Genomic DNA, 14,678 nt, shown 5'->3' with positions numbered 1-14,678 from the left:
TGCTCCCTCGCTCACTATCCTCCGTATCATCTGGAAGGACCGCCCCCACCCGCGGGTGCACCCTCGCCGAGCTGAGCTGATTTGTGGCGTAGAAGGAGGCAGGAGTTTGCTCTAATCTTCACTGCAACACCAGCAGAAGGAGTGTGGGTAAACTCTGCAATCCTGAAGGTTACACTACTTTGTCTGCAAAGATTACAACAGTAATGGGAGAGATATGGACTGTGTGAGCCACATTCAGACTTTTAATTTAAAGTGTTGATAAAAGTAGTTCCATTTTGATAAGGTTAAGCTGTGCATAGGCACGGCCAACAACTTTTATTTTAAAAAATGTCATTATTAAAAGTGTGGCATTTAAATTCAGTTTTAAGTTTTCAGTCAGAGTCTGTACTTAAATATTAAGAAAAGCAGTACAATAATTTACATATTTCTGTGCCCAGAAATTTTGCAGAAATTCTGGAGGAGCCAGTAGAGGGCAGCAGTGTGCATTTAACCAGTCTGTCATGCCACTAATTTACCAAGCAAAGAAGCAAATAACCTGCGAAGATAAACAGCTTTTGTTTTTCTTTTTTACAAATTAAATGCCTTAAATTGAGTCTGAAGTCACGGCATACAATTAAGCTGGGTCTCATGTAGATGTTTTTAACTATTTAAATATATTAAATTATTTAAGAAATCTTTGATTTACAATAGGCTGACTTTTCTAAACTACAAACTATAATTTGGTTTGAGACGCGTCTTCCAGAAGAACAACTAAAAGATAAGTTTCCTTTGCAGTCTTAAATGCATCCTTTAAAAAAAAAAAAGTACTTAGAGTCTCTGTCTGTACTTTGCGTAAATTGATCTCTTCCTAATGCAGTTTAAGTTTGGAGTAATGTGAAATAAGAGCCTTCAGCTGCTGCAGACAGGTCAAATCAAGCTGCCATCTTGCACGTTTTTGGGGCTTGAAATATTATTTACTGAATTTGTTTTTAAATAAAGACTTCCTGACACTATAGGACAAAGCTAACCCTAACGATCACAGATCTATTACATGACCTCAGCGGCTTAAATGCTCCTAAAGAAAAGTGAACATAATTTTCAGAAAACACAGATAAGAGAATCATTTCAGCTTTATTTATATTAAACTTTTTGGTTATGAAATAAAAAATTATAAAAAAAACAACTGAAAACACTGAAGGAAAGTTAGTGACTGAGACAGATGAGCTGCAATAAATGGTGTGGAGTTGATCGGCAACAGTTCTAATGCCTGGCTTTAATTTCCTGTTCATAGGAGGGCAGCACATCACTGACCATTAATCACAGCAGCCTTCCTGCTGCAAAGCCATTTTCCCTGGAAACTACACACAAAAACTACAACTTCCTTTGACACTTTCCTGAATCTTCATATACAAACTGCTTTAATAGATATACCAAAACAAAACAAGAATAGTCATATTTTAGGGAAAAAAAGTCTACAAATGAAATATTATGGAATATAATTGCTTCTTCTTTGCAACTTTTACAAATATCATCTATTGGAAGCCATTTATATAAAGTCAAGTAGTGAGGTTATTTGCGGTGGGCTTTTATTTTGAAATAGATTTTTGGATTTAATGAAATCATCTTTATAATAAAGCAAAACCTTAAATTTTAAACAAGAATGTAACTCAAAAAGGAGAAGAATTTAAGCTTTTGAGCTTTTCGTAGCAGAAAAACACTATTGATTTTTATATTGAGGTTTTGCTTTATCCCAATGTAATTTGAAATGCTTTCCCACATTTGGTTTTATTTAGTGGCTCCACCTTAAATCCCTTTTTATCGAACATATTTGTGATCCACCCTGCAGTCATAGTAATAGCAGTGGTCATCGCTGCCTCCTGAGTGCACAAGTGTCAGTGGGAGTCCTCTTTCAAGGCAGAGTGCACTCTGGCCTCCAGCTGGTCTGCAGATGGCCGGGCGTCCGGGTCCGAGGCCAGCATGTCTAGGAGGAGCGCGCACATGGCTGGGCCGGGAGGAGGGGGCAGCGGGGGTGCTCTCTTAAACTTCATTGGGATGCACGGCTGGAGGTCGGCGTTCTCCCACAGAGCTTCGCCCAGAGGCATCAGCCAACCGGAGCGGCCTTTGCAGACGTAGGCACCTGCAGGAGAAAGGGGAAGCATGAGTCCGTGATCACGCAAGGGTTACCGGCGCCTTCAGGAGACGCTGCAGGGAACCCCATGATCTTAGCAACGTCGGGCCACGCAATTTACAAGAAGTTAAGTGCCTGCTGGTTGGACTCATTTTCAGAAATTGCAAACAGAGTGGAAGATTACCAGACAAAATGACAAGAGAGCCGACTTATAATAAAACTGGAAAGACAAAAAAAAAAGATTTTGGAGGATTTGCCAAAAATAAAAATGGTTTTGTATTGATGAGTATGCTAGAACTGTCAATACTTAATTTTCTTATTTATTCCTGCCCCTGTGAAAATCAATAAAAGTCAATTTCGCAGCGTTCCCAATGAATTTATTTCAAAACCACAGTACATTCTGTGCTGCAAGTGTGGATGCGTTGTGGTTTATCTGAACACTAAAAATGCATAAAGTGTAATCTGGTGTGGTTGATTCTGACAGATTTTAGAAAAGGGTCATTTCCCTGAAGTGAAATGTAAAGTGAAACCAAGACTTCTGACTTTCAGTAAGGCAAAAGTCTTTGGCAGTCACTGAAGTAATCTTGCAGAAAGTAATAAAAAAAAAATTAAAAAACAGAGGAAATCACGTTTGATTTTGAAGGAATTTATTTTTTTGTTGAAAAAGAAAATTTAAGCACAGATGAGACTAAAACGAAACTATTTGGTCATGTTTGGAGGGTCGAGGACACCAAGATGCATCCCAAGAATACTATTCCTACTGGAAGCATCATGTTATGGGGCTGCTATTCTGCAAAGGGGGCACTGCGATTGATGTATATTAAGAAATGGATGAATGGGGCCATATGGTGAGATCTTGGGTAAAAACTACCTATCAATGAGAGCTTTGAGGATGAAACATGGCGGGATCTTCCAGAATCACGATCATAGGGCAAAAAAAAGAGTGGCCATGTAAAAAGAATTTTAAGGCTCTGGAGTGGCCGAGCCAGCCTCCAGACCTCAATCAAATAGAGAATCTGTGGAGGGAGTTGAAATAATTTGTTGTTTAGCAACAGCACGAAATAACACAGCTCTTGAGAAGATCTGCATGGAAGAATGGACCAAAAAAGCAGCTAGAGTGCCTGCTAACCTACTGATAAGTCTCTGTCATTAAAACCAGGGTTATATAACAAAAAATTGAGGTGAATTTTTGTCTTTTATTTTTTTAATTCTTGTTTAATGCAACTTTCCAACCATTTTATCAATAATTTCAATGGATTCTTAAGCCTCACACTAATATGCAACACTTTAGAAGTTGATGACATCATCAGCGATAGGAATTTTACACCTGTAACACAATGGCGTGAATTTTCGCCATCTAACCTGATCTAATTTCGAGCGATTAGAAGACGCAATGGTGGATCATTACAAAATTCTATCCAGAAGATTGGCGTTTCCACATCCCAGGGTTTTGAAGACAAGGCTGCTTTTGAAATGCAAGAGGAGATAAGGAACAACTTCAAAACAACTGTATATTTGATTGAGATATGGGAAACTGCGCGATTATGGTATGGACACAATCCAATTGATCCGATGAACAAATGTTATGAAGTATAAACCTGGAATAAATCTTCAGCAGCCTTCATATCACCTCTGCATCTGATTAGATGAGAGAAGTTGACGAAAGTTTTCATTTCTTTGTTCCCAATCCGCTGGGAATAATTGTGATAAAGCTCAAGCAATAACAGAAGTGAAATAGCCATTTGTCACTGCTAATCATTTTCAGGACGACATGATTAATTCTCACATCCGAGTATGAACTTAGTCCTGGGAGTAGAACGGGTGCCATTAAAAAAACATCAACCGGCACTTAATCTTAAAGGCGATTGTCGTTCTCAAGAGCTAAAGTGACGACCGCGAATGTTTCTTTGACCTCTGTGACCCGAAACGCAGGAAGTCTTTGATCACTTGTCTGGCAGGAAGCCAGCTGAGATTCAGCAGAATGAACAAACTTAAGGTCATCTTCTCTACTTTGAACTCAATTACTAATTTCATTCTTAAAAAGGCCAATAGGAAGGGAGCACAGCGCCCCCTATGACTGACTCAGGTCTCTAAATCAAGCCCCCTCCTGCTTGTGTTCTGGGAAAAGGACAGTCGTCCAGTTAAATGGCCCTCGCCCGGCTATAACTATATCTGGACGTAACTGTGCATGAAAAGGTAATGAATGACTCAGGGAGGGTTTGCAGCCTCCGAGTTCCAGGATAATGGTTCATATTCCCCTGCCACCTGCTCTGGCCACACACACTTTTGCGAATAAAATGAGACATTTGTATTACGGCCGTTTCATTATTCCCTGACAGCGCAGCTCAGAGCTGGAGCCCAGGCCTGGGCTCTCATGTATTAAGACATGCCGCAGCCACATGGGCTTCTGACAGGAAAACGCCGCACACCAAGAAAAATGAAAACCTCACCGCTGGATGTGGACGGAGGCAGAGAGCAATGCCCACAATCAAAATTTGGTGTAATGACCGGACCTGCCGTGACAGCCATTACCGCTGCCAGGATACCATACATCATCCCAAAAGCAATTAATGTAAAGCTATTTTACAACGCTTTCCTGGTATTAGCACCTATTCTTAATGGAATGATGCTGTTAGTAGAACCATAAACAAACTGTTTACGACATCAAGCAACAGAAACACAACTATTATTGCCGTCTACAGCCGCACAATCACAATTTAAACAATGCTTTCAAACAAACCAGCAATAAATAACTGAGGAAATCGTGTTTTTAACAAGTTTTTGTTGTATTTTTCTGATTATCCTAAAATATATTAAGAAAATTAAGCTCAATGTATTATGCATTTCTGAGTATTTCTTGATTAAAATTGATGTGAAACAGGAGGAGATGAAAAATACAGTTTGAGAAGATCGTATTTGTGACGTAGAAAATATGCTGGGCGACCCAAAGACGGTATTTAAAAGACAAAAATAATTACAAATAAAGGCACATTTAAAAATATTTGAAACATTTGAATATTTTAAACTAAGAAAATGTTGTGCTTCTTTGTGGCAATTTTTAAAGACATTACAAACTAAAGGTCAGGACTTTATTAAGTGTTTGTATGACAGATGCTGATATAATACACTGAAATTTAACTGAACTAAGAAATGCATTTTTTTTCCCTAAATCATAAACCCAATTTGGGTCCAATTTGCAACAAAATCATTAAATGAGACGTGATTTAACTGTGAAATGTGTGAATTAATTATGAAATGTGACTTAAATGTGTTTTTGTTTATTTTTCATCCTTTCTGTCATGAGTTTGATACATATGTGTGATTTTTTCATGTATTGTCTACAATTAATGATTGAAATAGAACCAATCAATCAAATATATACACATTTTTATTACTTATATAAAAGTTTTTTTTTGTTTTTTATTCAATAAATGTTGAAGTTTAGAACCACGTTGGTCTTTTTAGGGTTAAAACAAATTACATGATTTTGTTTAATTATGGAAAACTAATTATTAAATAAGTCACAATACCAATAGAAATACACCGTAATATCTTTTTTTTATATATAAAAACATTTTTGACATTAACAAATCTTCTCATAAAAAAGGAAAAATGAGTAAAAACAGCTAAAATTTTGTTATAAAAAGCTATTTATCTTTTCCAAATTGAACTCACCTTTGATGGAAACAGAAGCTGCTCTAAATACTTGATCAGAATGAATGTAGCTTTGTTCTGTTTCTAAAAAAAACACTGTGTGATGAAAGGCTGAATAACACACTGTCAGCTTGTATTATGGATTCAAAGTACCATAATCCATATTAACATGTAAATTGCATAAATCATCATTCGTCTCTTTGCCATTTAGCCTGTTATTGTACCATCCATGGTCGATGACCGTATGATGTATAGTATCTGGCATTTTTAATATGTGCCAGTTCATTAAGTCAAACTCAATTCAGCGTGATGCATCATTGACCTGCCCGACCACACTCAACCTTTCCGTCAGCGTGTGACTGGTGAGGATGGAGGCAAAGGCGCCGCGTGCCGCCATCTTTTCTGTATGCTCACCCAGCTGCTCATGAGTCGTCCCTTCTTCCAAGAAGGTGATTCGCTCCAGGACGGCCCAGAACATCACACCCAGCGAGAAGATGTCCGCCTGGGCGGTGTAGCTCAGCCCGCCCCACACCTCCGGAGCCATGTAGAAGTCGGAGCCGCAGGTGGAGGAGAAGTGCTGCCTGCACGGACCGCCGTCCAACGCTCCTTCACTCATCTTACTCAAACCAAAATCTGCCACCTTAAATACAGCAAGGAGATCGAGTTAAAGAAAAAATACAACCTTGTATATCAAAAGTTGTGTTAATTTATACATATAATATCAAAGATTACTATATTGATAAATGGAGAACTTAGAAGCAAAAAAGGAAGACAAAATGCAATGAAATAATAGATGTAAGAAAATAAATGGCATCTACAAATGTCCTTTATTATCTATACCAATTTGTAAAATTTATCAAAAAAATAAAAGGTTTAAAAAAGTTTCTAAATGGCAGCAGAAAGCTCTAGAACAATCGACCACTTCCAAATAAGTTTCACTTTGAGCTGCAAAAACTGCATGAGTGACTGACTTTAATCGACTTCAGCAGCTCAAAGATATTTGGGAGTTCTCAGACGCTTCTTTACTTGTGATGCGTGACATTAAGTATTTTTGCGTCTAATGACACCTCTTTGGCTGGTGAAAATTTTGCCTGATGCTTTTCATAAAACCTTTGAGGGATCATGCGATAAATAGAAAAGCAACAGATTAATCTATAATGAGAAAAATCAGTGGCTGAAACCCTAACAGAGTACTTTATCCATCAATAAATGAAGATTGTCATTACAGACTCTTATTTTGTAATGTCTGGAGCTACAAGTACAGGGCTAGAATAATAATCTCAAAATTATTTTTTTATTCTTATTATCCTAGGTCAGAAACAACATTGATTTATTTACCTTCACAACTGGACCTTTAGGCGTCACGCAGACCAGAACGTTGTCTGGCTTCAGGTCTCTGTGGATGATTCCCAGACCGTGAAGGAAGGCCACAGCGCTGCTGAGCTGGAGCACTATGCTGTGGTTACGCTGGGCATCCGGAGGCTTGGTGAGCAGGTACTGGTTGAGGTCTCCTCCATTGCAATACTCCATTACAAGCCACAGAGCCAAACAGGGTCGTGGTCCAAGCTGCTCTTCTTCTTCCCTTTTGGCAGATCTCTTTCTCTGCCTACTTGGAGGTCTTTGCGGCGTTCCAAAATCAGATGGTTTTGACTTTTCCTGGAAGGTGGCGCCAGCCTGAACGTTGTTGGTCCTGTCCTGAAGTCGAGAGCCAGAGCTAATCCTCCTCTTGGAGTTAGACTGAACCTCACTGCTTTCTTGAGTCTGCGACTCTCCAATCACACGGCCCTTCAACACACTCTCAACCAGCCGCAAAGGCAGTTTCGCCGGCCTTAAGGGCTTCAGGCTCCGAGGTCCTGTCTGCAGGAGGCAGCTGTGGAGAGCAATAACATTGACGTGGTTCTTGGCGGTGGCTCTCATGGCCCACAGCTCCTGCAAGTAGAGTTCAATGCACTCAGGGTTGCTGCAAGGAAGCCGCTTGATGGCCACTCTCTGTCCCGTTTTGACAACATGTCCCTCGAAGACAACGCCATAGCTGCCCCGACCCACCTCCTTCTCCAATGAATACAGCTCCTCCATCAGTTATCGAGCAGCCTATAGGTGCAAAGATATTTTCAAAAGTTAGGGGACGTTGAAACATCAAGAAATAACTTAAAATACCATTAGGATGAGCTGAAATGTCAATAAAGTTTTTTTCAAATACACTAAAAACATTGAAACTAAACTCTCCTAATCAAATTGGCATTTAAATTGCAAGGTTAAGCCTTTAAAAATTCATTTTTTTGTGTTTTAATACAAGTTTTGCCTAAATTTATTTAAACTTTTTAAACCCTAAATCTAAAAGTTTACCAACAAATTCTGTACATTTATAAAAACGTGAAGCATTGTATAGTAACCTTGCCCCTATAATAGTTGGAAAAAGTGCCCTTTAGTTTTATATTTTGTCTTGATTTAAGGAAATAATACTTTTGTTTTGGTAAGTTCTATATAGCCAAGAATCAGTTTCCACTACAACTTTAAAAATATATGTAAGCTCGTTTACATTTATACAAAAATAAATAAATAAATAAATAAGAACGTAGCGATATCACGATTGTAAAAGTACACATACAAACCGTTGAACATTTCCCAGCAGATCAAACAGAGGTAAACAAAGCACTAACGTAGCACTAGTTTTGCTCGTTTCATTCCACTTACCGACACAAAGTCTTTAAAATCATAAGCCGTTCGTACGCACATACGTCACAGGTTGTCCCGCACCACATTAAACGATTTAAACTTTACTTTAACCCCAAATAAAGGGCAAAAACAAAACAATTAAATAAGGAACTGTGAACCAACAGGACATACTTCCGCATTTATTCAAAGTGGCCCGCTTCGTGTCAAACGTGCATTCTGATTGGCTGAAGGAACCGAATTCTGCATGATGATTGGTTAAGAGCAGGGGGGTGGTCCAAAGAGGAGATTCGAATGGCCCAAACAAATCCGGGATGTTACACAAAATGACCACTGACGGGGAGTTTGAAAAATGAAGGAACATTAAAAAATTTTAATAAAGTGCAAGGAAAAAAAAAAACAGCGCAATTTGTAAAATCATATAAATGATACTAATTTCTGCTTTGAAAAAGGAAGAAAATTACATAAAAAGATTAAGTTTATTTAGAGCTTTAAACGTCACATTTGACAAAAATCAACATGATACAAAATTTAATTAAATAAAATTTGCCAAATTAATCTAGAAATATGCTCTACAATTGCTTTGACAAATAAGGGGTAAAGGTCAATAATTCAATTAATATTTTCACAACATTTTGGCTTATCAAGGAATTTTGTTTCAGAAAAGTGGTTTCCTAAGAAAAGGAAAATAACATTTTATTGAAAGCTCAGGGCAGAAAACAGTATAAAATTATAGTTTTTTCCCCAGATTATTTAGGTTTAAATGTGTTCATATATCTCTACACCTTATTTAGTAGTTAAACAAAACCTGTCCTTTTAGTCCATTAACAATGTTTTCTTTAGGGAAAAATATTAACATATATATTTATTATTATGTTTTTAAAAGGGAGAATACACTATGAAGCTGCTACAAGACAAAACAAAAAGAAAAACAACTACCATAATATAACAAGTGCATTTCTATTTAATAAATGCGCCAAATTGATGTTTTGATACTGAAGAAAAGAAGATTAATGGAGAGAGACTATTGTAATCCAATTACTCAGGTGTGTAAAAGCACTCAACATGACGAAGAGAAGCAAAAATAAAGAGATTTTAGAGAATGTCTATTTGGAGTGCAAATATGAAAATATAGCTAAGCTGATTTAGCAACAGATTGCTTTTATATAAAATGTAATTAGAAAAAAAAGTCTATAAAAAGATTTTTTTTCACGTCTTGATAGTGAGCAGCTGGTGTGTGAAAATGTGTATTCTCAGATAAAATAACGTAAAACCTGATGATTCACTGCACTAAAGAGTTTTGTGAAATAAAACTGTGTGCCTTTATGTGTGTGTGTTAGGATCCTTAGCTTTTATCAGCAATGTCAATTATGAATCCCCTTCATTACTCGAGATAGATGGAGTCAGTTACACTTCACTCGTCTTCTTCTTGAAAGCACTCACCCTTTATTCCATCATCGTATTTCAGCTGCTTTGACAGACTTTGGCAGGCAGGAATTAAAGGAGTTTTGGGTTTTTTTCAAGGGGGAGCCCAATTTATTAAATCATTTGGGCACCCCAAGAACATGCTGATGAGTTTAAGAGGAATTATGGTTTTAATCACCTCTGTTTTTAGACTGATGTTGACTGTTAAAGCTTTGCATGCTAATTAGGGAATAATCACTTCTGTGATTGAGGTCAAAACCTCTGCATTTAATCCTGAGGTCCTGAGCTTCCCACACAGAGTGAGTAAACATCAGTAAATATCCTCTTCCCGTGATAACTGTGACAGCTTTCTTTATTTACAACGTCACGTTTATACCAGAATGTCACAACTCGAAGCCTTTTTCGAAGCAGATGGACATTGAGTTGTTTGCAAATGAGAAAAAAAGTCTTTCTGGAAAGTGCATGTGGCAGTAAAAGGCAAATATCCTGATATCGACAAAGACATGATGCACTGCAGTGTTTCAGTTTAATGCTTACTATCTAAAATGGAAGTTTCTCAACTGTTTCGAGGTTGACTCTGCAGATTTTTTTCCAAGATAAGGGGTAATTCATCCTCGCAAAATTACAATGGCTTTTGGGTTGGAAATGTATATTTCCCCTCCTAGATGGAATTCATTTTAGATTCTGCTGTTCATAACAATCAATTGCCTCCTGACAGGTGAGAACCCTGAGTCGCCATAAAGCCCCGTGCAGATCCCTCACTCCGTTTCACATCATTGGGTTTGATTGTGCAGGAGGATGGTAAAAAACCTGGGCGGTGAGAGATGGATGGTGGTTGAGGGGGAGCTCCGCTGGAGCCCAGCCAGGAACGGGTCAGTTTTTGGCTGCAGATAACTGGGGAAAAGTGGAGGGATTCTTGGCAAGAAGCACTTGAACCATCAGTCAGCAGTTTCTCCACCCCTCCCTCCCTAAAAAACCCCTGTCGAATAACTTGTGGAGGAAGTGAAAATGTACAGGGGGGTGGTTACAGCCATTATATAAAGCAGTTATGTAGTGCAGATGCAGCTTTGAGTCTTTATGTGTGATGATGTCTCGTTACAGGAAAATGATGTTCATTATAAAGGAATCTCGTGGGGGCGGACAAACTATGCATCCTCACAAACCTGGAAAATGTATTTTTTCCTCTCTAAATCTTTCTTTTTGTTTCTAAGAGCGCAGCAGGAACAAATATCAATCACATTTTCTGTTGTTTCATTCATACAAATCAATACATTTTGGGTTTTTACAACATATTTAATTAACCCCCTCTGGCACATCCCATTATAAAACTGGGCCTAGGATTTTAAGGCTGAGAAATGGCTGCTTTCCAAAATGATTTTCTATTTTGAAGAAGTAATATGTTTCTAAGCAGCATTATTTAACAGTGAAAGCTTCCAGAAAAGGGTGAGCTTTGATGTAAATTATATCATTTCAAAACCTTGCACCAAAATCAAAATCCTTTCATATAAAGGGTTATATTTATGTAACCCTCTAAATCAGAGAAGTTAGACAAAATAGTATTATTTTTGTGCTTAAGATGTTTTAAATATAAAAATAATGTTAATTATGATACATTAAGTGATTCATTTCTATACGGGGGACACTGTCTTAAATTTGACATTTTTTTTTTAAATGATGTAGCTAAATTAAAAATAATTATTTTCAACAACAGCAAGTACCATATTATATGCACCATAAGACGCACTTAAAAGTCTTAATTTTTTTTCAAAAAGCAACAGTGCGCATGATAATCTGTAGTTCCTTGATGAATTCTGGTTGTGCTTAGTGAAGTTACAATGATCTTATGGGCTACGCCGGAAGTCCCTCCCTACTCCTTAACTACTAGACAACTATAAAGTGCAGGACTACCTAGTGCTTGGACTTTAAAAACAATCCAGACACCATGAACTCTACTTTTTTATTTATATGATGTCACAGATTTCACAAAGTAAAAATCTAAACAAAACAAGCATTTTATGATGTCTATGTATAAATCCAGTGCGTTTTGATGATGAAAACATTGATGGTTTATTAAAAGTTTGCATTTAAACACTTTTTTTTGCAAAACATCTTCAAACACTATGCATTGTGGCTTATATTTGCCAATATATTGAGCATGAATGAACTTTTTTTTTTTTGCAAAGACTTCTGGGGAACAGCACAATTTATAGCACAATATAGTGAGTGGTGAAGGAATTTGGACATAGCCATGATTTTGAGTTTTACACTGCATTCTATCTGTTTTTTTAAGGATTGCTAACAAGGTTGAGTTTTATATTGAGTAGGCTAACTCAGCTAACATGTAGCAGTTTCAGAATGTGTTGTTTTATAAGTTACTAAAAAGGTTGGGACTTAGCTAGTAACAATAAGGTTTGTTTCAGCTTCATTCATTTTTTTAACATGTTAAGTATTATGAATATGCTACATTTCTAATGTGGCTAACGTTTAGTGTGTTTCAAACAATTTTTAGAGTTTCTGTGGGTATAGTTAATAAATTCTGACTGACTGGCAGATTTATCTTTACTCTCTTGTCTCGCTAAATGGGTCTCATAGTTTGGTGTTCATCATATGTGATAAAAGTTTGAAACCATTCATTTTAATACTGTGTGCCCTATATTGGAGAAAATACTCTAGTCATTAAAAAAATGATAACAATACATGAGTTATTTTTGCCACAAAGTTTTGAAAATTTGTAAATGTTTTCCCGCCAAAAGTGTTTTTTAGGATTGCATGGAAGCAGCCATTTTGAAATGAGTAAGAGCCCTTCTACTGCCTCTAGTGGAGTGATATTGCATTACAGGATAGAAAACTTGGACAAAGATAAGGAAAGTTTGGATCATACTAATAAGATAGTGGTCTCGGAAGTGTGTATCAAACAGGATATGGATGTCTACATAGGGTTAAAGTTAGTTTTTTCTCGAGTTTTGGAGACATACGGGAAGAGGCTTAAAGGATTCAATGTGATGTGGAGTCAAACGCGACCGCTTTCCTGTCATCAAGGCAACAAGTACCCTTCGACCAACGGGGGGAGTCGTCTGTGCACCCTTAACAGACTGTGGATAGCAACGATATCAATGACAGACAGGCCCCCCTGAACGACTGCTCGCTCCTCTGGTCCCCTTATCTCTGCCGAGCGGAGGGCTCTGTCTGCGGAACCGATTCATCCATCACTATCAGACCTCGCGCAGGTTCTGGTCCACCTTTCACACGCCAAGCCTAACAACAGCTCCAGATGAGGAGACACTTCAAGAGTTGCAACACCGACCAAATAAGTTTCTTTTTTAATTAATATCAGAGAAAAATGGCCTTGCCAATGACCGAGTGCCGTTGATCTTCAATCTTCAAAAACCGAATGTAATCTATGTATATGAATAACCTGTAAATGCCTTCATTTGAGGATGATGAGGGTGTGATGACAGGTATAACCAGCAGATTGGAATTAGATTTTTTTCTTCTCTCATGTGCCAGATTGTTTTTTGATAAATTACATCAGCAACTGACACGGATTTAATGTCTTTGGTCAAACTTTCTGGTTCCAGATGGGTGAACCCAATAGAAGAAAGTTCCACCTTGTCATGTCAAACACTAAAGCTGTTCTTTTTGGCTGTTGTTCGAACAATTAAACAATTCATCCTGTATTGGCATACCTATTCTCTCTACTAATAATAACCCCATGATAATCCCTTATGTGTCAGCATCAATGGAAATATTTTTAGAGATTCACCATAATGTGATTGGCTTTCTCAAATAACCTGGTTTCCATAGCCAGGGTTGAGGATTAGGAAAACCTGGTTCCCAAAGGTAGATTCCCGATATAATTTTTTTATGAATTTGTGTGACAAAGGATGCTAAGACTCTCAAAAACACAGCAGCTGAGTGGGAGGTGGGGTGACATCCCTGTGAGATGGTGGAGGTGTTGATACCTAATTTTTGTGGTGCATATAATCCATTGACTGTATATGAAAAGTGGATTGAGTGAGCCCGCCCCCCCAAGAAGCCAAAATCCCATAGACTTTTATTGAGAAATAAACAGCTATTACTCATCATATTTGTTCAAATAACCATCCCTGCTCTGCTATCTTTTTGGCGATAATTCTAGTTTTCTTCATGATATTTTCTGTGGTTCAAATTATTCAAGTTATAAACCGACCAATCAGATGCCTCGATAAAAGTATGTGGTCTCAAACGTTTGAAATGTTTGATTGATAGATTCCCCCTCAAGTGGTAGGGGTGTGGCCTTTCAACAAGCTCACTCCTGATTGGCTAGGGTGGTTGCCATAGAAAAATGGACTCAGACCCACCCTGGCTCCAACATGGTGGCATCCACATGGCAAAAAAAAGGTGACAGAATTGACCTCATTTCATTGAAGCCCCAAGCAAGTCATTTTCCACGGGGGATGTCACACAGTTTATATGAGTCTTTTAGACTTCACCTAGTTCCATATACTGGATGATCCTAAACCTGACCTCCATCCTTTTGGGTTCTACCATAGGTCACAGCTGTTCTCTATCAGTTAGATTTCCTCTTCAGTGTTTTCCATCTCCAGTTTCAGCAGATTTCAGTAATATTTTCCACTAATTTGTCTTAAAAAAAGAACTCCAAAGAAGTGAAGGTTTCTATGTTCACAACATGATTTCAGTTCATGTTTTAGGCTTCTGTTTTTGGAACTTAACCCTCGCAGAAAATCTTAACAGATGGAGTCGTCCATCCAAAATGTCAAGCCGTAAGTCTGCGTCCACTGACCTCCTGCCTGCACAATGTTCATTATTTCATTATTGT

General features: G+C 37.8%; 1 protein-coding gene across 3 annotated transcripts; it reads right to left on the bottom strand.

Annotated features, from left to right (window-relative positions):
- Window positions 1-1,091: 1,091 nt before the first annotated feature.
- Window positions 1,092-8,653, bottom strand: si:ch211-63o20.7 (uncharacterized protein LOC566836 homolog). 3 transcript variants are annotated; one of them, XM_024291916.2, is made up of 5 exons: window positions 8,456-8,653; window positions 7,808-7,852; window positions 7,100-7,690; window positions 6,176-6,401; window positions 1,092-2,116 (listed from the first exon to the last, which is right to left on the bottom strand). In XM_024291916.2, the coding sequence occupies exons 2-5, from the start codon at window positions 7,835-7,837 to the stop codon at window positions 1,872-1,874; spliced, it is 1,092 nt and encodes a 363-aa protein (XP_024147684.1). In that variant the 5' UTR covers window positions 7,838-7,852; window positions 8,456-8,653; the 3' UTR covers window positions 1,092-1,871. The 3 variants fall into 3 exon arrangements, with proteins under 3 accessions (XP_024147684.1, XP_024147682.1, XP_024147683.1); XM_024291914.2 differs by having other exon boundaries at window positions 7,100-7,852; window positions 8,456-8,652; XM_024291915.2 differs by lacking the exon at window positions 8,456-8,653 and adding an exon at window positions 8,155-8,369 and having other exon boundaries at window positions 7,100-7,852.
- Between the last annotated feature and the right edge of the window lie 6,025 nt (window positions 8,654-14,678).

The sequence above is a fragment of the Oryzias melastigma genome, linkage group LG24, assembly GCF_002922805.2.
Source record: "Oryzias melastigma strain HK-1 linkage group LG24, ASM292280v2, whole genome shotgun sequence".
NCBI classification, from domain to species: Eukaryota; Metazoa; Chordata; class Actinopteri; order Beloniformes; family Adrianichthyidae; genus Oryzias; species Oryzias melastigma.
The sequence above is the reverse complement of the archived record's forward strand: the minus strand, read 5'-3'. Positions and strand labels throughout refer to the sequence as shown.

Bases quoted from the DNA above. Each gene is read 5' to 3' on its own strand.
- si:ch211-63o20.7 (XM_024291914.2), bottom strand. From the start codon at position 7,837: ATGGAGGAGCTGTATTCATTGGAGAAGGAGGTGGGTCGGGGCAGCTAT. The intron at 6,402-7,099 runs GTAAATAAATCA...GCTGTATTTAAG, and splicing joins CTAAAGGTCCAGTTGTGAAG to GTGGCAGATTTTGGTTTGAG. The intron at 2,117-6,175 runs GTGAGCATACAG...TTTCTCCTGCAG, and splicing joins GACGACTCATGAGCAGCTGG to GTGCCTACGTCTGCAAAGGC.